This window comes from Crocodylus porosus, unplaced genomic scaffold (assembly GCF_001723895.1).
Source record: "Crocodylus porosus isolate Cpor-Errol unplaced genomic scaffold, CroPor_comp1, whole genome shotgun sequence".
Classification (NCBI taxonomy): Eukaryota; Metazoa; Chordata; order Crocodylia; family Crocodylidae; genus Crocodylus; species Crocodylus porosus.
Window position 1 is genome coordinate 101733876 of NW_017728943.1, and position 23707 is coordinate 101757582.

At 45.4% G+C, this 23707-nt stretch overlaps 1 protein-coding gene across 1 annotated transcript in view; it reads left to right on the top strand.

Annotated features, from left to right (window-relative positions):
- Positions 1 to 23707, top strand: part of GALNT2 (polypeptide N-acetylgalactosaminyltransferase 2) — a 95806-nt gene that overhangs the window by 17710 nt on the left and 54389 nt on the right. The window contains exon 3 of the mRNA XM_019548621.1: positions 8660 to 8813. Coding sequence (XP_019404166.1) covers positions 8660 to 8813 — 154 coding nt within the window. The remainder of the gene's footprint in view (positions 1 to 8659; positions 8814 to 23707) is intronic.

Genomic DNA, 23707 nt, shown 5'->3' on the forward strand with positions numbered 1-23707 from the left:
TAAAAATTGGCTATTGGCATTGGGCCCCCAGAAATCTCTATCAGTGCACCCCTATTTGTTTTATATCACTCTACCTTAATAGATATTTGTTAAAGCAATTTGGTTCTCTGTTTTAATCTGATTTGAGTTGGCAAGCATACTGCTGTTTAAACAATTGATTTTAACCTTATTTTGTATTTTTAGTTCTTTTTTCCTAAAAGAAAATAGATAAATATTGGCTGGCAATAATTAGAACATGTTGATTTGTACTTAAACAGTCTTCATGGGAGTTTTGTGGTCATTGAGATGCACATGTTTAAGCTGTTGCATAGTTTAATGTTCACTTACTGAATTTTCTTAATTATTACACTTTTTTGTTAAACTTGTTCATGTTCCATTTACTAAGTGATTATTTGCACTTGTGATTTGTCATGCTCTATTTGACTTCAAATGGATGGATATTCAATAAAATGCACAGAGGATTTAAAATGTAATATGTTGGCTATGCAAAGAAAAAGGAGTAGCAAAATGTTTTGCCTGAAGAATTACTGTTTTAAAAAAAAAAAAAAGAAATACCAGCTTTGACCGTCTCTGGTTGCCATGTCCTTCCTAATAGATCTCAGCCTCTTGCATTTCATTTTTATTCATAGATCGGATGATGAAACCAGGCTTTTTCATTTTTAGCTCCCCCCGTTAATTTCTGAACTTTTGAATGAGGTAGTGGTCAAATTGGACTAGTTGAAGACACTTGAATGAAGAAAATATCTTCTCTGAACCTGCAAGCAAGGCTGTTTCTGTGAAAAGGTAGTTTATTGCTTCCAACTTTGGTTTCATGTGTTTAGCCAGGAATTTTATACCAGTTCACCAGTTTGACTTAAATTAAAATGTTGGCAGCAAACATGTACTTCTTGTTTAAATTATTTATCATTAAGGCCTAAAATTACACTAATCTAGGTTGTCATCATTTCAAACTAAGTTCTGTAAAGGTTTATTTTTAAACAGTGTCCAATTTAAATAAATTACTTATCTGCTCTGGTATTTATCTGCTTAGTTTGTCATTTGGAAATAAGGGGCACCAGCGCCATCTAATTGGAAGGCTGTGTAGGCCACTGGAAACTGCCCAGCAATAATTTTCAAAACTGAAGTCTGCAATTATGCATGCATAAATTAAATAGTGTAAAAAAAAAAAAAAGCATGTTCGGTTACTGAAAAAGGATCTGTTGATCAGCCTTTATCTTTAAACCTAATTAGCAAGTTATGTTTTTGAAACACGAGCCTTTCTGCAGCAGCAAGCAGAGACAATATCCTTAGTTTTGCTAAGTAGCCTTACAGTCTCTTGCTTTTAAAATTTATAGTAGTTCATTCTTGCTGTTGTAACTTATAACCTTATAATCTGTCCACAGTAGAATTCTACTTTGTTTACCTGAATCCAAGACAGACTTTTTTTTTAATTCAGCATGGGGTAGAGGTGGAGAGGGAAGCCTAGTCTTGGCAAGGCCAGGGTCAGGGCTGGGGTCAGAGTTGCTCCTGTTTGTTGCTGCTACTTGGCCAGGGCCAGGGCAAGAGTTGCTGTTACTGTCTGCAGCTAAGGTGAGAGTTGCTGCTGCCAGGCCTGGGACCAGGGCTGGTGCTACTTCTACCTGTTAGGATGAGGCTAGACCAATTCATTGTTGCTGCTTGCCTGGGGCTGCCACTTTGGCCACAGTGTGCTCTATGTCCTGGGCTGGAGTTGCAGCTGCTGCATAGGCTAAGTGACAGAGAAGAGGAGGAGGGACAGGTAGCAAGGGGGCACTGGTATTGGGAGGCAAGGGGTGGGGGCATCTATAGAATCTAATTATTGGAGCATAATGTTACTGCATTACTTGGATCTAAGACAGCAGTGGGTAAAATCTGGCCCGTCAGGCCATTCTATCCAGTCCGTGGGGCTCCTAAAAACTTTTAAAAAATAGTATTTATCTGCTCCTGGCTGCCTATCAAAGATGACAGGGGCCAGGGGCAGTATGACCCAGGGGAAGCCAGCTGTACCCAATGGCCAGGCCCGCTCAGCCCTACTTCCTTCAACTCCTTCCACTTCCCCTACCCGCCGCCCCCCCCCCCCCTGCCAAAACCTCTGCCTAGCGGAGTCTTGTGGCCTGGGCCCCTGGAGCTGTTCCTGTCTCCCTGCACTGAAGGGAAATTCAAGTAAGAGTTGGGGGAGGGAGACAAGGGGGGGCCATGGGGATCATCCTAGTCCTCGTGCTGGGCTAGCTCCTGCTGAGTCCTGCTGTCCGGCCATGCAGTCGGGAGCCATGTGGTGCAGGAGCGGCCAGAGGACAGGCAGGGAAATGGTGAAAGTGGCCACAGGTGTGGGGAGGAGGGAGTGGGAGCAAGCTGGCATGCAGTGATAGCTAGGTGGGAGTGTGGGGCCAGCCCCAGTATCCTGGGGCCAGCCCCAGTATCCTGGGGCCAGCACCAGTGGGGCCCAGGCCAGCAGGGGCTCTGGAGCTGAGCTGGCTCTCCCCTCTTCCTGCTGGTGTAGTCCAGCCCGGGTCCATAAATCTCTGCCAGCCCAGGCCCCGTGCTCCTGCCTGCACTAGCCCCAGGACACCGGTACAGCCTCATGCTCCCACCCAGCTGTTGCTGGGCTCTGCAGGTCTGCTCATGCTCTGCCCCCCTTCCTCTCTCTCACCCCTGCCCCCCCCCCGGCTGCTGCTTTTGTGGCTTCCCTGCCTGCCTGCCAGCTGCTCCTGCACCATGTTGAGCCTATGCTGGTACCCTAGGGCCAGGAATGGGAGAGTGTGTGTGTGTCTGTGTGTGTGTGTTCGTAGGGCGAGTCCCAGACACACCCCCTACCATACACATGCTGAGTCCTGCCCCCCCTTGCACTGCTATATACACAGACCCTCACACACCCCAGACACCCACCCTCCACATATCCCCCACACCTATCCACATGCCCCACACACCCACAGCCCCCCTCCCCAAACCTATACCCACTCCCTGTAAAATACAAAAGTAAGACTTCATTTTAAGCAATTATACTATCACTTCTGTGTACACTACACGAACGCATGTATATCGGGACAAAAATATTTTTTGAAATCAAATTAATCAATGTTGTAGATATTCAATTTTTAGAATATAATTTGATATTTTGCTGGTTCTGAGACAGCAAAGCCCCTTCCTGAAAGAAGTACTTCTGGGGACATGGGGCGAGGCTTCTGGTGGCAAAGGTCAGGGATTGGGGGGGGTCTTCCAGTCACAAGATGGGGACCAGGGGGTGGGACACCTGTGAAGGGGCAGAGCTACCCATGCAGCCCTTGACACCTTGCCAAAACTCAGTAAGTGACCCTCTGCCCAAAATAGTCTGCCCTGATCTAAAATGACCCTTAATTTTAAGGCAACCCCTGTACAATATGATTCTGTGGGAAACTTTATAAATTTGTTATACTTTTCCACACGCAATCTAATTATTGGAGGGTCGTCATTTAATTCATCCCCCCCATCACTACAGGAGGACAGGCAGTGGTGGGTCAAGCAGCTTGCCCCCTCCCTCTGCCTGCTGCCTCTGCTTGCCCCTTCCCCCCCAGATCCCCTGGTTTCTCCCTTCCCCTAGCCTTTGCTCTTTCTCCAGCCCCTGCTCCGTGCTCCCTCCTGCTTGTTTTGCGCTGGCAAGCTCTGTCCCCTTTCTAGCCCGGGGCACTAAGCATGGCTCTAGCCCAGCCCCTATAGTAGCCTTGTGGGCTGCTGCTGCGGGCCTGGGCTGGGGCTGTACTCAGTGCCCCAGGCTGCAGCATGGACAGGGCTACCAGGATGGAGCATGGGTGAAGGGGCAGGTGGGGGAGCAGAATCTGCACGAGCAGAGGAGAATAGGGGAAGAGACTGCAGAAGGGAGATGTCTGGGTGCAGAAGTAAGGTGGGGTGGGGAGCATGTAGCAGCTGTGGCTATGGCCCTGACCCCAGGTAGGGCCTGGAACCTAAGCCATAGCAGCTACCTGCACCCTGCACTGCTCTTGTACTTGTTTCTAAGAAAAAGGTTTTTTCCCCTCATGATATAGGAAGGGAGGAAAAAAACCTCTCCCTAGAATCAAGTAAATATGGTAATTTTGAAGTACAGGCAGTCCTTGGATTTATAACACAATTGGTTCTTGAAAACTGCGTCTTAAGTAGAAATGTTGTAACTTGGCACTGATTTTTTTCCCATAGGAAACAATGTTATAAATGTGGGATTGTCTGATACCCTATTGTCACCAAAAATAATCCAGAATTTTGTACTCAATCAATTATAGATGAGTAATATAGCTACATTAATGTATTTATATTGTAATTAGCAATCACATTGATTTGGAAGGACTTCTCTGAGGTGGCTTTGCTGGACTTTTGAAGGGCTCTTGGCTGGAGTCTTCTCAGGAGTCTTGGCTACAGGTTTTTCTGGCGTTCTGGCTGCTTTCTTAAAGAAAACATCCAAGGAAGCGTGGACAGATGTTTTCCAGGGAGATGGGCAATGCAGTGACCATATTCATTGGCAAAACATGGCATCAGATCAAGCGTTGTAAAGTCAAAACTGACTTCAAAGTTGAAATGGTGTCAATTTATAAATCTTGTAAGTGCGAAATGTAACTTGAAACATTGCGAGTCGAGGACTGCCTATAATCTTGGATTCGGGTAAATATGGTACTTACTATTATTGGCTGCTGTAGTGAGAACATTTGTACTCTTTCCTGCTCTTTCTAAATCAGTATATTGTGCAAATACATACTGTAGTTGTGGCCTCAGGTCTCTAAAGCTGAGATTTGCAAGAAGGATTGGTCCATTATCAGAGTGGTGTTTTAACAACTTTTTTTTAACCCATAAAAATTAACATTTGGAAAATTCATACTATAGTATGTACTAAAAACTGTCAAATGTATAAAGTGTAGAGTGATTTGATGCAAGCAACAACTTGTTCCAAGTCACAGCTATACATAATTGCAAACAATCATGTGCAAAGATGTCTCGAGTCTTGTAGCAGTCATCTAGTACTTGCATAACCAAGTACTAATGACTGTGCAGTAGTTCATGAGTACTGTGCAGTAGCATCGTATCACAGTTCGTGCCTGGCGATGCTACTGCACAGTGAGCATCTCGTGTAGACGTAGCCACACTTTCTTAATCTTTTGTATGGGTAACTCATTTTGTATCAGTAGGTATTCAGTTAGAAGTGATTGGATAGCTCTTAAAATTGTAATCCAAATTACAGATCCATGCGTCATTGCTGTGGTATTTGCAGCTCAACCAGATATCAGTGAGTTCTAAAACACTTTTGTCATGGCTCATGTGCCTTTTACCAGTATTATAAGCAATCTTGTAGCCTTGGTCAGAGCTGATTTCACAGGTCAGTGCCTTGGGCTTCTCTGAGGTTGTAGAGAATCTCAACTTGCTCATTTTCTTTTTTAGTAACTAGAAGACAGCTGCTTCAATCTGGTTTTGTAACATAATCATCACCTTGGCATCAGATTTTGTTATTTCCCAGCAGAAGTTCAAATACATTTGAAGTGAAATTCTACTTAGCTGTAATGTCATTAACCAGCCGTAACTCAGTTGGCATGCTGTGCTAGTTGGCAGCAGTAGCAAAGGGATGCTTGAAATGTCTGACCAACTTCTGACTTGTGCGTTTTAAAAATTCTAATGGATAGCTCTTATAATCGCACACCTTTTTGATACAAAGCAGCAGGATGTGCGTAAAGTATCTGAAGTTAGACACATTACTCACCTAAAAGCTTTAGTTGGGCTACATGCAGTGTTCCAAGAAAATGCCAGTATCTCTGGTAATCTGCCACTTACTGAACTTGTTCAAAATACCTTGTTGCTTTTGAAATCTCATTGTGAAACATCACTCTTCTTATGAACATTTTGTCCATAAAACAGTGACCTCTCCCTTCCCCCATGAAGAGGTCATTTTTTCTATCTCTTCATTACGTGTTTAATGACATAATGCCTTATTTTGTGCCACTTGTTTAATGTAGTTCCATGAGCACTTCCACTTTGCTGTGGGGAGAGAACAGTACTTAGTTGTTGGAAAATGCAGTATTTGGGCTCCAGTGGTTTTTGAAGTTTTTTTAATCCTCTACAGTTTTGAAGTGGGTTTCTTGTCAATAGTCATATAGCTCTTAATTCTAAATTAATCTGTGCTGTGGACATCTTTTTATATTTTTTCCTAGATGAAAGCAAAACTTTTGGACCCAGATTTTGTTCCATTTCTGACATTTGAAGTGGTACTTACGGGGCTTTCAGGCATCTCAGTCACTGAGGTTATAAACAGATGTAGTCTTTGGAGCAGGATGTAACCTAGCACAGCTGATCTGCCTCATTAAGGAATACAAATGTTGCCCATTGTCCTAGCTCAGGGCATGGCAGTGCCATGCCACACACAAGCCAAGGAATTCTTTTGTCATGCACACGAGGAAACCCAGGCAGGTGCTCTGGGGGCTTCAGGGGCCCAGTCCTACAGGGGGATTCTTGGAGTGCACAGGATAGGCCCCCTGAAGTCCCAGGAGTACCTAGTTGTCTGTTGCAAAAAGCATCACAAATTTATACCGCCTATTGTCACGACCACAATTTTTGACATCTGTTGTGTGGATGTCTGCTTGCTTTGCTTTTGCCATAAAAATGTCTATGATGACACAAAGGCAACATCTGTTTCCAGTGTAAGTATAATCCTATTCCACCCTGCTGAGACCCCTGGAAAATGGTTAATGTGTTTATTTTTGCATCATGTCTTTCTCTAAGTGTTAAGTTATTTAAATTGAGAGGAATAGGGGTAGTAGGACCACTTGCCTTTTTGTCCAGTAGCTTAGTTGTTAAAGTTTTAGAAAATGCATTGTAGGACTTCCTCAGTCTGTGGGTGAGGGGTGGATCCAAGCCAACATCCTGCACTTCCCAGGGAAGTGTCTGGTCACCAGGCTGTGGACTAGGCTGGGCAGGGCTTGAGGGTACTCTATCTCACCTATTAAAGCTAGTCCAAAAACATGAGATTCATGGGACCAAGAGAATTAGAAGATGGACCATAATTTTACATAGTTATTTATTTATTTATTTGAAATGGCCCAGCTGGGTTCTGGTCTGCCCAGCCCACAGCAGTTTTTCTTGGGAACTGGGAGGTGGGATCAAGCCCATCAGGGTGAGGGAAGCCTAGCATAGAGGTGCTTTCTGGGTAAATGCCCTGACCACTTGAGTATTGAGCAGGAGGTAGGGGAGCAGAAAGTAGGAGATCCATTGGATCCTATGATTGCGAAAGTTGCCGAATCACCTATGAGTAGGAACCTACCGAATTCAAGGTGCCTCCCCACTTCATGGGCACAACACAGGCCCAATAGCCATTTTGCAGGCAAGGCATGACTGGCCCCACATGTCTCTAACTTCAGTAGCCCCACCCCTCACCGCTGATTGTCTGTGAGGGCTACCTGTCATATGCCCCTGCCCCTCATTGCCAATTGGGGCAGAGGGATGGGACCACATGACAGGCAGCCCTTGCAGCCATCTTCAAGTGGGCAGCCCTCCCCTCCTCTCTTTCCTGCTTTAGTGGGCTGCTGCAGCGCCCTAAGGATTGCTGACTTCCTCTGGGGAGCCAGCATTTTATTTTCCATAAGTGTTTTTCTTTTTTTTTTTTTTCCCTTTTTTTTTTCCTCCTCTCAGATTTCACAGGCAATGCCAGATTTCACAAAAATCCTCAAAATCGCAATTTTTGTAGGTTACCTAGGAGTTCAGGCACACCCTTTCATAGAGCATTTCCTCTTGGCTGCCAGAAGGCAAACCATTATCAAAATGTCAGGTTTGCGTATGTCCATATGGTAGACCTCTGGAGGGTGCACTAGGTTTCCCACTGAGGTGACAGGAGAGGTATGTGCTTGCTTGTATGGAGTGTTTTCTTTCCTGAGGTGAGAAACTTTTTGTCATGTAGGCTTAGTCTTCAGTATTGTATTCTGAAATAACCTCCTTCTGTTAGGAAGAACACTGTCCTTTTCTTTGGATGAAGAGAACTGTTACCAATGGTTGAATGGTTTAATGCAATTACTAAAGAAAAGAGTTTAACTACTGGCTTGGAACCTAAACAGTATAAATTGTTTCAACTACTTCATGTCCTCCATAACAAAGTGATCAAGTAGCACTACCTTTTGGCAATATTTTCTAGGTCTTACTAAAATAATGCTTTTGTCGTATAAAAACTTACTTCTACCCTTGCTGCCAAAGGAACAGGCATCTGGAATACAGAAATTCAGATTCTTTCTTAAAAGATGCTACTATGCAAAATTAAACCTGAATGATTTGTGTGAAGTTAATTGAAGTGTAAACTGAAACAGTTTTAAGCATTTCTTGGCCTATACATATATGCTTAAATCATCAGCCACTTAATTTTATAGATTTTTGTCTTTTAAAGATGTGAATTGGGACATGTGGTAACTTAGGTTAAGATTTTTAACTTGAGTTGATGCATGGTCTAGCAAATACTGCAGTGGAGTTATAGTCTGAATACCTGAATTCTTGTCCAGCACCAATACATTGGATAGCATACAGTAGATCACTCTGCAGCATAAGCTACTAGGAAGTTATGTACTTTTTATACCATTAAAGCAAACAGTTTGATTTCAGCATTTAAGAACTAAAGTCTGTTTCAAATCTATGTTAATTGTATTTTAACTTCAGGTTTTTTCTTTCACTTCAGGAAAAGTTCGATGGCAAGATTTTGATCAAGATGCCTATGTTAGTGCAACAATGGTTCGATCTGGTCAGGACCCATATGCTCGGAATAAATTTAATCAAGTAGAAAGTGACAAACTACGAATGGACCGAAATATACCTGATACCAGGCATGATCAGTAAGTATCAAATTAAGCAGCAGTTGAGTTAGAATAGTTCTCCCAAATCTGTGCCTCTTGAGTAGCATTTGACTCTTCTGTTCCTTGCTTGACTTATCCAAAACTGGCAAAAACAGAAAGTTTCTCATCTAACCAGCTGAGTTCTACCTTGCACTTTGACCTTTTTGGCAGGTAAGTATTCAATGGTGTATTGAATTACAGGTTCCATTTTTGCTGGTGCTTGTAAGTCCCAGAGGTAGTCTGTAGTGTGTGCAGGTGTGGACAGATGTAAAGCTTGGTAGTATTCAAAGACTATTACCGGTTGATTGGGAACCACTTCCCAATCATCTTGGTAGATGTGCCTGTACATACCACTGTCAGAAGTTCTCAGTAGAATAATCACATTTTAGGCATGGCATTGCAGTGCTGTCAAACTGCCACCAGAGACCTGTAGTGAATACCAAGTCCACCATCCCTCCCAGTGGCCTGTGCCCCAGTTTCCCTAATATTCTCTGAGCAGGCAAGGAAACTCTTAATTAGCTGGATGTCAAGCAAGCGAAAGATGTCAGTTCCCACAGTTGCAATTTTCTGATACCTCTTCTCACTAATGTGTACAAGGGTTCAGTGCATTGCAGGCTGATTTGGGGATGAAGGGTTGGCCAGTTAGGGGGATACCTGAACCCCTGTTTCTCCCTTCCCAGGGGCTGCACAAGGTCTCTTACTGAGGCTCCCTTAAAAAGACTTTCCCTAAGGATGGCCAGGTTGGAGGGTGCCTGGGCCCCTGCTTCTTGTTTCCTGGGTAGCTGGATATTCTGGGATGTGTGCAAAGTCCTCAGTTTTTAAACAGCTTTTTCCCCCAAGCCGCTTATCAATTTAATTTCATTTGTGGTAACTGTAACCAGACTTTGGGGCATCATAGGCTGACTAGGTAGGGACTGAGGCAGGAGATAGAGGGGATACCCCTGCTTCTAGGTTCTGCCCAAGGTCTCCAAATCAGTTGTCAGGAATGGAATAAAACTGACCAGTGGCTTGGGGAAGAATGCTACTTAAAAGTTGCAGTGACCTTGGGTAACACCCTTCAAATATAGAAGCAGGGGTACCCTGCCTACCCATTAGCTACCCCTGACCCCTAGGCGATATCAGCCCAGGATGCTCCCAAGTGTGGTCAGTTGCCACTAATGGAATGAAACGCACAAGCAGCTTGGGGGAAAATGTTGTTTAAAAGGTGCAAAAACATTGGGCAGCACCCTGGGAACCCAAACAGGGGTGCCCCATCTGCCCTGACCAATCCCCAATACAAATCAGCCTGGGATGGCACAGACTGGGTCAAGTGCAAGCAATAAAAGTTGGGTAATAAAGCTCTGGCTGTGTACCAGAGTAGTCCATTACGGGGAGGGAAGAGGTAAGGACCAATGTAGTGTGAGATACCTGGAGGACTGACCAGACAGACACTTGGTTTGTGTGCATAACGCTGAACCAGTTCAAGGACTGTTTCAAAATAATACATGATAATCCATATATACTTTTGAAATGCTCCAGGAGATTTAAGACTCTCTAAATGTGGCTTGTACATCTGGATCCTTGTGGTTAAAAGAGCAGTTAAACTATTTTAAGTATTATGTCTGCCTGCACCCTACATGTCATCTAACAGCGTCTTCACTGCATGGTTCACCCAGGTGCTTGACACTCAGGACAGGACCACGTCTGGTTGTGCATGCCATAGTAAAGGTCTGCTTGCTCACTCACTTCACACGGGGGGCATGTTCCATGGTTCTTAAAAGGATGCCCAGTAATCCAGTCATTTATGGAAGAAAACGTCTGTTCTTTGGGCAAAAGTTAGATGGCTGGGAGGGTGTTCCACACTGAAACGAGTCTTGCCTTCATCCTTGCTACAGAGCAGGCAAGTTTTTACTTATGTTCCCAGCTGGATAAGCTAGTGTAGTCTTAAAGCACCTCCAAACTCAGATCACAGGTTTCTCAGTGTGGATCGCAGAGGTTAAGGAAAGATTATGGGTTAACCATGCCATGAAGAAGACCTACTATGAATCAGGCAGAATAATCCAAAATGGAAAAGCTGTAGCACTTTTTGAGATGGACAGGACAGGATTTGAGCTTTGCATACTTCACACTTGCCCTGAGTCAACTAACCTTTGCAGTGTAGACTTCCTTCAGCTTTGGGAGTCTTTCAGATTTGTGGATCAATTTCCAGCTTTAGGACTGAAGTATTCAACAGCATAGCCCTCCCTGTCCATTCCCCCGTCATCAATTTGCCCTTTCTGTTAGGAAAGAAGGATAAGATCATATGGTTCCAGCTTTGAATTGCTTTGCCTTTTATTTCCCTCCAAATTGTACTTAATCTTAATCATTTTAATATCCTGTGATTTGCAAAATGAGCCAATGTAAGTGTTTGTTTGGATCAAGAAGTGTCCTCAACTGTCTGTATCAGGAGGTTCTCAACTTCTGGCCTGCGAAGCCATGGCATCTGGCCCATGGGGCTTTCCACAGGTCAGGAAATTTGGTGGTGGGGGAGAGGAACATTGATTTCAAGTACTGCCACCTTCCACTACTGCCAGATTCCCAAGCCCCATGTGGCAGTTGAGTAGGGGCCTACCAACACCCCCCCCCCCCACCATGTGGTGGGAGGGTGCAAGCTATGCCCCCTTCTTCATCCCTCCTACATGGCTGGATTTGTGTGATATGTCATCCAAGTGCTGGTGTATCTGATTCGACTTACCTTTCTCTGCTACCTTCAATATAGTGGCCATCTGTCCCAATATTGAGATTAAGCCTGTCTTTAGAAAAGTTTGCTTGATACTTCTTGGCTTTCCACTGATAGTTTTTTGATTATTGAATGCCATTTGACATTTCAACTCAACCTGTAAAAAAGCAGAAGAAGCTCTTTTGGGGGACTGTTTGAAAGATGGATCAAATGATGCTGCAGTAGGATTAGTTCTACTTATCTAATGCTGTGTTCTGCCAACAGATGTCATAATGTTGGTTTTATCATTATCAGCAATCCCTCAATTCAGAGATGATCTCTACCACAGCTCATTCATGGGTTTTGAGGTGATTTAAGAGTCCAATCCTTGTATCACAGACCAGTCTGCAGAAATTGCAGGTCTTTTTCCAAGGCAGTAGGCTGTAGACTGGGATTCTTCTTTTCCTTCCTCCACCCTCTCTCCTTGTTGGAGGGCTTTACCTCAAAACAGGCTGCTGCTTGGTTGAGTTTGGTGCAACTGGAGTCAGCTGACAGCCAGCTCTTCCCACTTCTTGATGTCTGCATCAGTTTTCTTGAGGTATGTCATCAGTGTCCTCGTAGCATATCTTCTGGCCACTGTCAGATCTCAGGCTGTAACTGAGAGTAGAGCATGTGTTTTGGGAATCAAGACTGTGGCATCAGCACACAATAACTGGTCCAGTGAAGTCACAGCTTGAGGATCACCAACTCGGTGCTGGTAACCATGGCTTCAGCAAGGAAGCTGGCCTTTGTGCGGTAATCTTCCCATTTAATGCAGAGGATTTTCTGGAGGCATAGTTGGTGATACTTCTCCACGCTCTTGAGATGATGACAGTAGGTCACCCAAGTCGCATCCATATAGGAAAGTGGGGATGACGATTGAATTGTAGACCTAGATCTTGGTGTCTTTGTGGAGATTACAATGAATAAACAGATGCCAAAGTAATTTCCCAAAGGAGGCACTTGCACACCAGATCCTGTACTGGATCTCCTCATCAATGCTAACTCAGTAGAGAGGTGGCTACTGAGGTAGGTGAAGTGCTTGACTACTTCCAAGGTCTTTCCCTCTATCGTATTTTGGGGAGCACGCACATTTGTGGCCTGGGGCAGGCTAGAGAGTATTTGGGCCTCTCTCACCTCGTGAAAACTAAAGTTTGAAAAGTTTCTGCAAAGAGATCCGGTGTTATCTGGAGATTTTCCTGAGTGCATGCAAGGATGGCACAGTCATCAGCATATTGAAGGTGAAGTATGGTTGTTTTGAATGCTTTGGTCTTCAAATGAAAATGAGCCAGACTGAAAATGACACCGCTTTACAAGCACTCATGGTGCTCTGATGAGGTACCTGATGACTGGAAAAGGGCCAATGTGGTCCTCATTTTCAAAAAAGGGAGGAAACTATAGGCCCATTAGTCTTCATAGTTTCATAGTTTGTAGGGTCGGAAGGGACCTGAGCAGATCATCTAGTCCGACCCCCTGCCATGGCAGGAAAGAGTACTGGGGTCAAATGACCCCAGCTAGATGTTCATCTAACCTCCTCTTAAACACCCCCAGGGTAGGAGCCTGCACCACTTCTCTTGGAAGCTGGTTCCAGACCCTAGCTGCCCAGACTGTGAAGTAGCGCCTCCTGATATCTAACCTAAACCTACCCTCTGCCAGCTTGTGACCGTTATTCCTGGTCACTCCTGGCGGTGCTCGGGGAAACAGTGACTTCCCCAATGCCTGCTGATCCCCCCCTGACTAGTTTATAACAGACCTAGTTTATCTTGGTCCTGGGGAAGCTCTTTGAGAGAATTATCCAGGAGCACATCTGTCAGGGGCCAGCAGGGGAGTTTTTGCTTAGGGACAATCAACACAGGTTCATTAGAGGCGGGTCCTGTCAGACCAGCCTGGTGGCCTTCTATGACCAGGTCACAAAAGCCTTGGTATGCAGGTGTCATGGTGGACGTAGTCTTCCTGGACTTTAGGAAGGCCTTCGACACTGTCTCTCACCCCAGCCTCATTAAAAAAAACAACTAGGCGTCTGCGGTGTTGACGCCTACGCTGTTAGATGGGTCGCAAAATGGCTGGAGGGCCGTACCCAGAGAGTGGTGGTGGATGAGTCATTTTTGACCTGGAAAGATGTGGGCAGTGGGGTTCCCCAGGGCTCGGTCCTCGGGCCCACACTGTTCAATATCTTCATTGGCAATTTGGACAAAGGAGTGAAAAGCACCTTGTTCAAGTTTGCAGATGGCACTAAGATGTGGGGAGAAGTGAGCACGCTAAAAGAGAGGGACAGGCTACAACTAGATCTAGACAGGTTACGGGGGTGGATGGAGGAGAACAGGATGGGATTCAGTACTGACCAGTGCAAGGTGCTGCACCTGGGGAGGAAGAACCAGCAGCATGCCTACTGGCTGAGGAACTCCCTTCTCATCAGCACAGAGGTAGAGAAGGATGTTGGAATCACTATTTATTGATTCCAAAATGAACATGGGCCGCCAATGTGGGGACGTGATCAGGAAGAACCAGCACCTTGTCATGCATCCACAGATGCATCATGAGCAGGTTCAAGGAGGTGATCCTCCCCCTCTGCGACATTGGTCAGGCCGCAGTTGGAGTACTGCATCCAGTTCTGGTCGCCGCACTTTAGGAGTGTTGGGTTGAGAGGGTCCAGAGGAGGGCCACTCTCACAATTAGGGGACAGCAGTGCATTCCCTATGAGGAGAGGCTATGGGACCTGAACCTCCACAAAAGAAGGCTGAGAGGGGATCTGGTGGCTGCCTATAAACTTGCCAAAGGGGACCAGCAGGCAATGGGAGAGTCCCTGTTTTCCTGAGCACTACCAGGGGTAACAAGGAACAACAGCCATAAGTTGACTGAGAGTAGATTCAGGCTAGATATCAACAGGCACTACTTTACTGTCAGGGCGGCTAGGAGCTGGAACCAGCTTCCAAGGGAAGTGGTACTTGCTCCTACCATGGGGGTCTTCAAAAGGAGGCTAAACGGCCACCTATCCGGGGTCATTTGACCCCAGCATCCTTTCCAGCCCATGGCAGGGGGTCGGAGTAGATGATCTGCCTGGGTCCCTTCTGACCTTACCAACTATGAAACTATGAGCCCTCCATCCATTTGGTGTTTAGCGTCAATTCCAGAAAGAAGGAGGTCCTTCACGAGAACCAAGAATGCCTGTCAAAAATGGAGAACAGAATTAGGGTGATGATGCATCCTTTCTTGATCCCAATTTGGATGACAGATGGAGCTGTCTCTGATCCACTGCAAACAATGGTCACAGTCATCTGGTCATGAAGAAGCTTCAGGATTTCGATGGACTTCTAAGGACATCCAACACTGGATTTGGATGTTGGTTTATATCATGACTGGTCCAGCCAATGAATAGTTTGGTAATTTTCTGACTCGGTCTGTTCTTCAGGGCTTCATTATTACTTCCAAGATCTTTTTGGGTAGCTAACAAAGTCTCGTGGAGCCAGTGACTTTTGACATCTTGCTGCTGTCTGGATTTGTTTGTTTCTGCAACCATATTTGTTGCCCAGATTTTGTCTTCTCTGCTAACTGCAGACTTTCACTTTGGCAAATAAGTTTCATCATTGTATCTGTCATGCTAGTAATATACAGCTAGGAATTTTTGTAGACTGATACCAAATCCCTTTAGTCCTTTATTTCTCTGTTTGGAGACTGTTAATGTTGCAGAATCTTTTTCAGATTTCATCTTGAAAGTTTTGAGCCACGTCAGAAATGTTACTTTTTACATTTATTTTGAAGATTTACTAAAAGGGAGAAGGTTTAACTTGAGATGTTGTTCCTGTAATTTTTACCAGTGTGATCAAAGAGTCTACTTCTGAGAGAAGGTGGGCTTGATATTTGTTGTCATAGCCCCCAGTTTGTCATATTTCCATTTCGTCACGAAAGATTTGATTTAAATTTTTCATGTTTTAGATATTTTTCCCCTGTTGATCCTATGAGATTAAAATAGCCTTTCCAGCCTTTGAGTAAATCCATTTTTTGGACATCCAAGTTCTGTTGTGCGGGGTGAAATCAGAACTTAAATGTCTGTTTTTAGAGAGGCAATAAACATAGTGCAGAGGTCATCTGACTTAGGCCATGTACACACATTCGTATGATCTGGGCGAATTCTCCCAGGCTTTATTTCCTGGTAGAAAAACTTACCTGGAGATCCCGGAACAGGCATTTGAATGCTGAACTTGCAGTGCTAATGCTGTGCAGAATCAGGGGCCTGTATGCATATATCTTGGCATACTCTATAGGCTCAGTCTGTATGGAGACAGTTGGCAGCAGTGCACAGGGTAGCCTTGATTGACTGACCCAGACTGCTTGGGGTCAGCCCACGTGTTTCTACAGCATTCTGGAAGATTGAAGGGGGTATTTTCTGGTCCCTGCTTGGCTGCAGCAGTAGAGTCCAGCAAGCAACACACACTCTCCTTGGTAGGGGGATGAGAAGGAGCCAAGCATCCTGAGATTTTGGAGGACTGTTCTGTGACTTCTCTCAGAAGGGAACACGTGCAGACATTCACTGTCTTAGGAGAAACTTTACTGGGAGAAATGTAACCCTGATTGTTCTTGGGTTATTTTTCTCCTGGAACAGACTTTTTTCCTGGGTGGGGGAATCCTAACTATTTGTACACAATTATGGTTTCATCTGGGAAAGCAGTGACTCCTTCCAAGAGCAATTGAATGCCTGTACGTGGCCACAGTTATAAGTTCAGTGGAAAAACAGTCTAGCAAGGCAGTGAACTATACTATATTGTTTATAGATGAGCTTTACTAATGAATACAGTTTGTGTTGGAAGAAGTTTGCCCAGTTGCTGACAGTTCTCCAAGCTCTAAGTAGGAGCACCCATCTTGCACTATACTCTTCCCAAGTGCCACATGACTACTTAACTGCATCTGCATCTGAATGTAATAGAAGCAAGATAAACAAATTTTTAAAGCCAGTATTTTATTGGTAGATTCCCAAGGCACTGCTTGCTCTTAATTCTTGGATGAAGTTGAAAGTCTGTCTCTGAGTGTCAAAGATCTTGAAAAGGGACAAATTACTTTCTTGCCAATTCAAAGAACATCTAATCAATAATACATTAAAACCTCCTTTCTAAAAAGTCAGAAGAGGGAAATTGGAGGAAGGTTGCATGCTGAAATTTCTATGATATACTTTCTGTGCATCAAAATGAAAGTCTTAAAAATCATTTTTATAACTGACTGCCTTTTTAAGGGAAGGAAGGATATTCAGGATTATGGGCTGAATGGATTTCTCCTTTGGTATTATCAACATGGACTAATACAGCTGTTCTTACCACTGTGCAGGTCCCTATATTTAAACCAAAAAGGCCCTTTTTATAGTTTCATAGAAGTCACAGGCATGTGTAACACACTGTGAAGAGGAAGTAATCTCATTTTGGTATAAGATTTGCAGACTACCAAAAGCTTTTATTTTTAAACAGTTTTAAGCAAGAATTGTAGAAATTACTAAACAAAGCATCAGTCATTCACAAGGACCTCACAAAGTCTTCTGTAGTTTACTTAATGGAAATGACAGGAGAAAATGTCTGGCTTATCTATACCTGTGGAAGAATAAGCATAATTAATGCCAAAATGTTAACATAAATCTAACCACCCATAAAGAATTAGGTAAATAATGAAATGAGGTGTCAGGATAGGTATACATGGCAGTGTTTTATAGATAGAGCATCTGGGGGAGAGGCAGCAGGGGGAAGACGGAAGATGCTGGTGTCACTTTTTGTTCTCTTTAGCTGCATGTAATTAGCAGCTGTACAGAAAACTGGACTTCCTCATGAATGGCACTGTATAAAATTGAATAGTCATTAAAAGCCTATTATTATTATTATCATAATTTTAAGCCTTTGTATTATAGTATTGCCAAGAGGCTTAATGTTGTATATGTGGTAGTCTAGACTGAATAGTAGGAAATCTTGCATAATATAATACTAAGCAGCCTGGAGACTGGAAAAGTTCATTATTTAGTTTACTTGCTGCCTGGAAAGCTTGGAATGCTAAAGAGATTAACTTGCCCTCTTAATATTGAACAGCTTTTGTAGATGGTCTTTTTATTTCACTTGTGAAGTATCCTTTGGCCACATGCAGATACTGTGTTTCTACTGGGAGAATCATGACTCTCCCAGTTGATATTGCCAGTGTACCAGCATTCAGTTTCCTGTGAAGAAAACATGTCCCATTCCTAAGGAAGTTCTTCCACTTTGATACCTGAAAGATCCCCCTTGTGTGAGTTTCTCTTGCTAGAATGATTACATGTACTGTTGACTCTGGGGGAGACCTGCTCTAAGGAAGGCTGGGAGAGCAGCAGCAACTCAACACCTCATGTCATGGAAGGAGTACAGCTGCAGCTTTCCTTGCACCTTCCCCAGAGGTACCTGCATCTGGAGAAGGTACAGAGGCATTTCCCAACAGCTCAGATCCTCCAATGATCACCTCGGGCTGGGGAAGGTATGAGGGTCAGGGGGGAGAGGGAGGTTTCTGCAGGCTGGAATACCTTTACTCTTTTTTTGGGAAGAATTTCCCAGAAATTTTCAGCAGTAGCAATGAACACCTGTCCATAGCCTTGGTGTGAAAAATCTATTCCTGTTTCTGTTTAGACAATTTTATAATTATTTTTTTAAAAGAGCAGTGTTAAAGCCATCAACTTTGTCTTGGGTATTTCTGAATTGGGGTGTTCTGTGGATTTGGCTAGCATACTTGCTATGCTTTGTTGAGAGAAATTGGAAAAAATACTCAAAATTTGCCATAACTTCACCCTTTGCAATTGAGCTCCACACACTGACTGACTGGGGCAGGCCCTGTACAGCTGGGGTGGGGAGCAGGACTGAGCCATGAGCAGCTTGGCTGGGGGGGGAAATGAGGAGAGGCGGGGCATGCAGGGTGTGGAGGGTGTATGTCCCAGATCTGCATACCAGCTGGGTCAGCTGCTGCTGTGGGCTGGGATGGCACTGGGCTCTTTCTGGTGGGGGTGATGGGCTAGGTGGCTGCGCTGGGAGTGGTCTTACAGGGGAGGGGTCTCCTGAACATTTGCTGTAGCCTGCCAACCTCCCCTCCTAGCACTGCCATTGCCCACCGTGAGCGCCACGCAGCACTGCCTGCAGCAGTGGCCCACCCTCCCCCATGCACAGATCCTGGGCACACAGCCTCCATGGCTTTAGGGGTGGGTGCAGGGGAGGGGTTGTGCTGGGGGCTTCCCAGCAGGGGCGGGGCTGGGCTGGGCTGTGCTGCCCTTGGGGAGGTGGTAGTGGGTTAGGAGGCTACAACAAACTTTTGGGTGGCTGCAACCCCCCCCCCCCCCAATAGCCCTGCTCCCAACACCACTGCCGCCCAGCCCAAGCCTGCAGTAGCAGCCAGCATGCAGATCAGGGGGCATGCGCCCCCCTGGATGATCCGCTTGTGGCTATGTCCTGCACCCTGCCCCAGCCCCACTCCCTCCCTCACCAATGTGGGTGGGGGTGGGCAGGTCAAGGCCCCAGTAGTGAGGGTGGGAGCAGTGCACAGACAAGAGTAGGGACTGGAGGGAGTGGGGCCCCAGTCGGGCTGGGTGGTGGGACAAGCAGATTCTCAGCTGGGGCCCCACTTCCCCTAGCCTCTGCTCCTGTCTGTGGCCCACTCCCTCCCTCACCCCTGGGACCTCAATCTACCCCCCACCAAGGCCCTTTCCCCTCCCCACTTTTCTTTCCCCACAGACTTACGTGCTGGGGAGGGTGTGCCCCCAAATAATTCTTTTCTCCCTCTGCCTTGATCTGCCCCCCCTTCCTTCCCTACAGACTGATTTGCTGGGGGTAGAGGTGGGGGGTGCATGGTAGATCTTGGGTTGCTTTTTAATTCAGAAAGTGGTCTCCTACTTAAAAATGTTGGGGGCCACTGCCCTAGAATAAGCTCCCTGTCCTCCCTTTCTATTCTCCCATTCTGAAATGGGGACAGGCTGGGAAAGAGGAGCCATTGCTAGGGGAAACTGGCTGCAGCTAGCAGCTAGATTCCTTTTCCCCTTGGAACCACCAGTGAAATTCTGTTTGTTCCAAGGGATCCTTGTAACTCAAAACACTTCTGGCAAAGCCTTTTCCGCTACAGCAGGGAGCTGCACTTCTGTCTGCACTCTTAATGTCTGAGGTTGATTCCGCAAGTTACGGGCTAAAAATTTTATGTTGGATTTCACCAGCCAGTGATTGGCGGAGGGATCCTGCTGATCAGTGGGGAGGTGAAAATCACAATTTTGAATATGCTATGGTTTCTGACTGGTGGAGGGGCCCTGGCAGCCCCACTTTCTGCTGACTGTAAATGAGGCAAAAACTAAGGCACATTTGAAACACCAGCTTTCTCTTCCCAACCATCGGGAGCAAGTGCCAGAGCCAGCGGAACCCCTCTGTCTATCAGCAGCAGGGGGGCATGCAGAGCAAACTCCAAGATTAAAGGAGCCACCACACTTCCCATGCAAATTGCAGTGGTCCCTGTGCTTAAGTAAATAGTTGAGTAATCAGAAAGACTGAGCATCGTTCAAGTAGTCCAGCAACTGCCGGTGAAGATCAGGCTTGTGCAGGGATTTAAACAGCTTGTCTACTTGAATTTTGTTGGTGCTACAGATGATAACCATATGCCCATTCTGGGCTTACCCAATCAAGTCAATAAATGCACTGGTAGAAAACAATGCAACTTTGTGGTGCAAGGTTTGGTTATTGTTGTGGCTGAATCCTGTCTAGATGTTTAAATGACATGACAAAGTACATCATAGAACAAATTTAACTCTGCTTTGCAGCAATAGGCAGAGAGGCACTGTATTGCCCTTTTTGTACTAACCATTAATGTTCTCTTTACTATGAATCATAAAGCGTTACACCCTTTTACTTCAGAGTGACAAAAGTAAAATATGATAGTTCATGTCTTGACAGGTAGACCTAGTACACACACCATGACTGTAATTGAACTTTAACAGGGCCAGTGCAATCTGCTATGCTCTGAGAGTTTGTGCAACATTACAACCCCTTGTGCTTACATGGCTGCATGGCATGTTGGAGGTGTGCTGGTCATTTAATGGGGTAGTGAAATTACACTTATCTAGAGTAGAGGGGAGGCCTTTATGGGGGAAGAGGAGAGTGAAAAGCCTTCATAGCATTAGCACTTGCTCTTACTACTTGTTTTCCTATGTAATAAATATTTCTCTTGCAGCATGTAGATGCATGTCATTAACTCAGGCATAATTTCAGACTCAACTGGTAAGGGACATAAGGCAATAGAATAGATTCTACAGGTATATCAAAAGTAAGAAGAACAGAAAAACCATAGGTCTCTTACAGAATACAGAAGGCAGTCTTATTACTGATGATGCAGAGAAAGCCTGTATTGAATTCCTTGGTTTGGAACTAGTGAGAAAGCAAGGTGATCAGGAACAACCAACACGGATTCATTGGATGTGTCCGCACATGCAAGCACGTGGGCTTGCAGCAGCTCAAATAGAAGTGGTGCACATTTGAGCCGGGGCTTTTTGCCTCAGTGCGTGTACTTTGTTGTGGAGCAAATTGTGCCACCTGAGGCAAAATAACCCTGCCTGGCTCATCCTGGATCTGCGGCCAGGGAGAGCTAGAGCCCAGGGCCAGCACCTGTGCTGTCTCCAGCAGTATAAAAAGCTGCCCCATCCTGGCCCCATCCATACAAAAAGCTGGCCTGGCAAGCACCTCAGAGCTACTCGCTCTCAGGAGCTTCTGGGGCCTGGCCAATTGGTACCTGGGAACACTACCTCTTGTGCAAGCTGGACTGCTGCAGCAGCATCCCAAACTCATTTTTAAAAATACCCCAAAATCCATGTTTTTCCACAATTTAAACAAAAGACTGCATGCATGCGCACACACGCACACACCAGGGGCCAAGGCAGCAGGAGAATGAAAGAGACTCTTGTGTCAACCAGAGCATCTCTTTTGGAGGACTAATTCCCTAGCACAGTCCCAGACCATGCCTTGCTCCACTCCTCTGTGGAGCAGTTTTTTTTACCCCATGTCCAGGGGTCTAATTTTCTCTCCATGCTGCAGGTTTGTTCCCACACATGCCTCTTGTCCCACCTCAAAGGGGTTTGAGATGGGGCAAGTGGCACGTGTGCGATCGTCTGGACGTGCCCATCGAGTTCGAGTTATGCCTTACCAACCTGATTTCCTTCTATGATAAGGTGACAGGCTCTGTGGATGGGTTAAAGCTATGGATGTGATATGCTATACTTACTTGAATCTAAGTTGTCCCGGAGTTTAAGATGACTCCCCAGTAATTGGATTCTGTATATGGAAAATTTATAAATTTGTTAAAATTTTCCAGGTATAGAATCTAATTATTGTAGGGTTGTCTTTATATTTTCTCCCCTGCCCACTACTACAGAAGGAAAACCGGTGGCTGGGGCAAGGGGAGTTAGGTGGCCCCCTTGTCCTCTGTTCCCCTTGCTGCCTTTCTGCCCACCTTCCACCCCACAACCCCAGCTCCCCTACAGCCTCTGTCTGTTTTCCCCTCCCACCGTGCCCTTACTGTCAGACACTGCTCAGGTACATGGAGCACAGCAAGCAGAAGCACAGCTCCTGCCAGCCATGCAGCAGTGTTGGCACTGCTGAATGCAGCATGGCCCCTGCCTGGCTAGTGTTTGTGGTGATGATTAGCTGGGCAGGGGGCAGAATTTCCATGTGCTCCATGCCCAGGAGGGAGCTTAACATGAGCCAGAGCTGAGCTGCTGCTCACTGTAAGCTGGAGGAAAGGTGGTGTGGGTGCAGGGGGACAAGCTGCAAAGAGTAAGCGCAGGAGGGGCAGGAAGCTGCTGTGGGTGTGACTCTGGCTGAGGGCCAGAGTCAGATCCTGAGCAGCCCCTTGCCTTCCCCCTCCCCCACTTTGTGCACAAACCTTAAGCTGAGGGGCTTCCCCTGTGGAGAATCTCGCCTTGTACTTGAGTGAATACAGTATTTGACTTTAGCAAGACTTTGATATTCTCATTAACATGATTAGGAAATATGGGCTAGACTAAAGTATTGCAAGGTGGATACATAACTGGTTGGGTCGTTGTGCTCAGTAAGTAGTCATCAATGGCTCAATATCTAGTGGCAGGAAATATTAAGTGGGGGTCCTTGGGAGTCCATCCTGGGTCTGATATTGTTCAATGTCTCCGTGAATGATTTGGATGATGGGATTGAGTGCATGCTTAGCAAATTTACAAATTATACCAAGTTGGATGGAGTTGCAGACACTCTGCAGAACAGGGCTAGAATCCAGAATGACTTGAATGACCAGAGAAATGATCTGCAATCAGCAGGATGAGATGCGACAAGGACAAGAGCAAAATCCTGCATTTAGGGTGCAACAGCTGTACGAACATATACAGATGGGGGCTAAGGGTTACTTAGTCCAGGGAAGAAAAGACAGGGGAATTTGATAAGAGTCTTCAAATACCTGCAGAGAAAATGGAAGGTGGGATTTTTTTGTAGTGTAGGAGACCAGGATTAGAAGCGACGGTCTCAATGTGCAGCAGCAGAGGTTTAGGTTGCTGCTTTATGAGAAGTGTTCTGGCTATAAGGGTGATCAGTCAAGCACTGCACCAGGCTACCTAGAGAAGTTGTGGAATCCCCGTTTCTGGGAACTTTAGCAGCCGGTTGGACGGACACTTGGCTGGGATAATCTAGTCTGGGACAATCCTGTGTGAAGCAGGCGGCTGAACTAGCTGACCTTGGGAGGTCTGTACTAGCCCTACTTTCCTCTGATCCTGTGAACTCTGTTCTTGGATACAGAAGGTAATAATCCAAGCCAACACCTTGACTTAAAATTTTAAATAAGAATCCAACATTTTTTTTTTTTTAACCAAAAATGAATTTTACTGTGTATTTTTAGCAATGATTTAGGTCTGAGATGTTGAGCTTTAGTTAGGTAATGGTGCAGCTAGTCCAGGCTACCCACTATGAAGGTTATGCCTCTAATATTTAACTAGAGATCTTCAAACGCAATGGTGAGAGTTAGATGGGGCCCCATACACTATTATATGCTGATGAGAAATATTGTTAAGACCTTTTGTCCGGTGTATTGCCTTATAAGAGGCCTTTGTCCTGTGTTTTGCATTATAAGAGGCCTGGTGGTATGTAAGGCTTTCTCTATCTCTGTTAATTTTGAAGGGGAATAAATACGCACTTGTTAACAG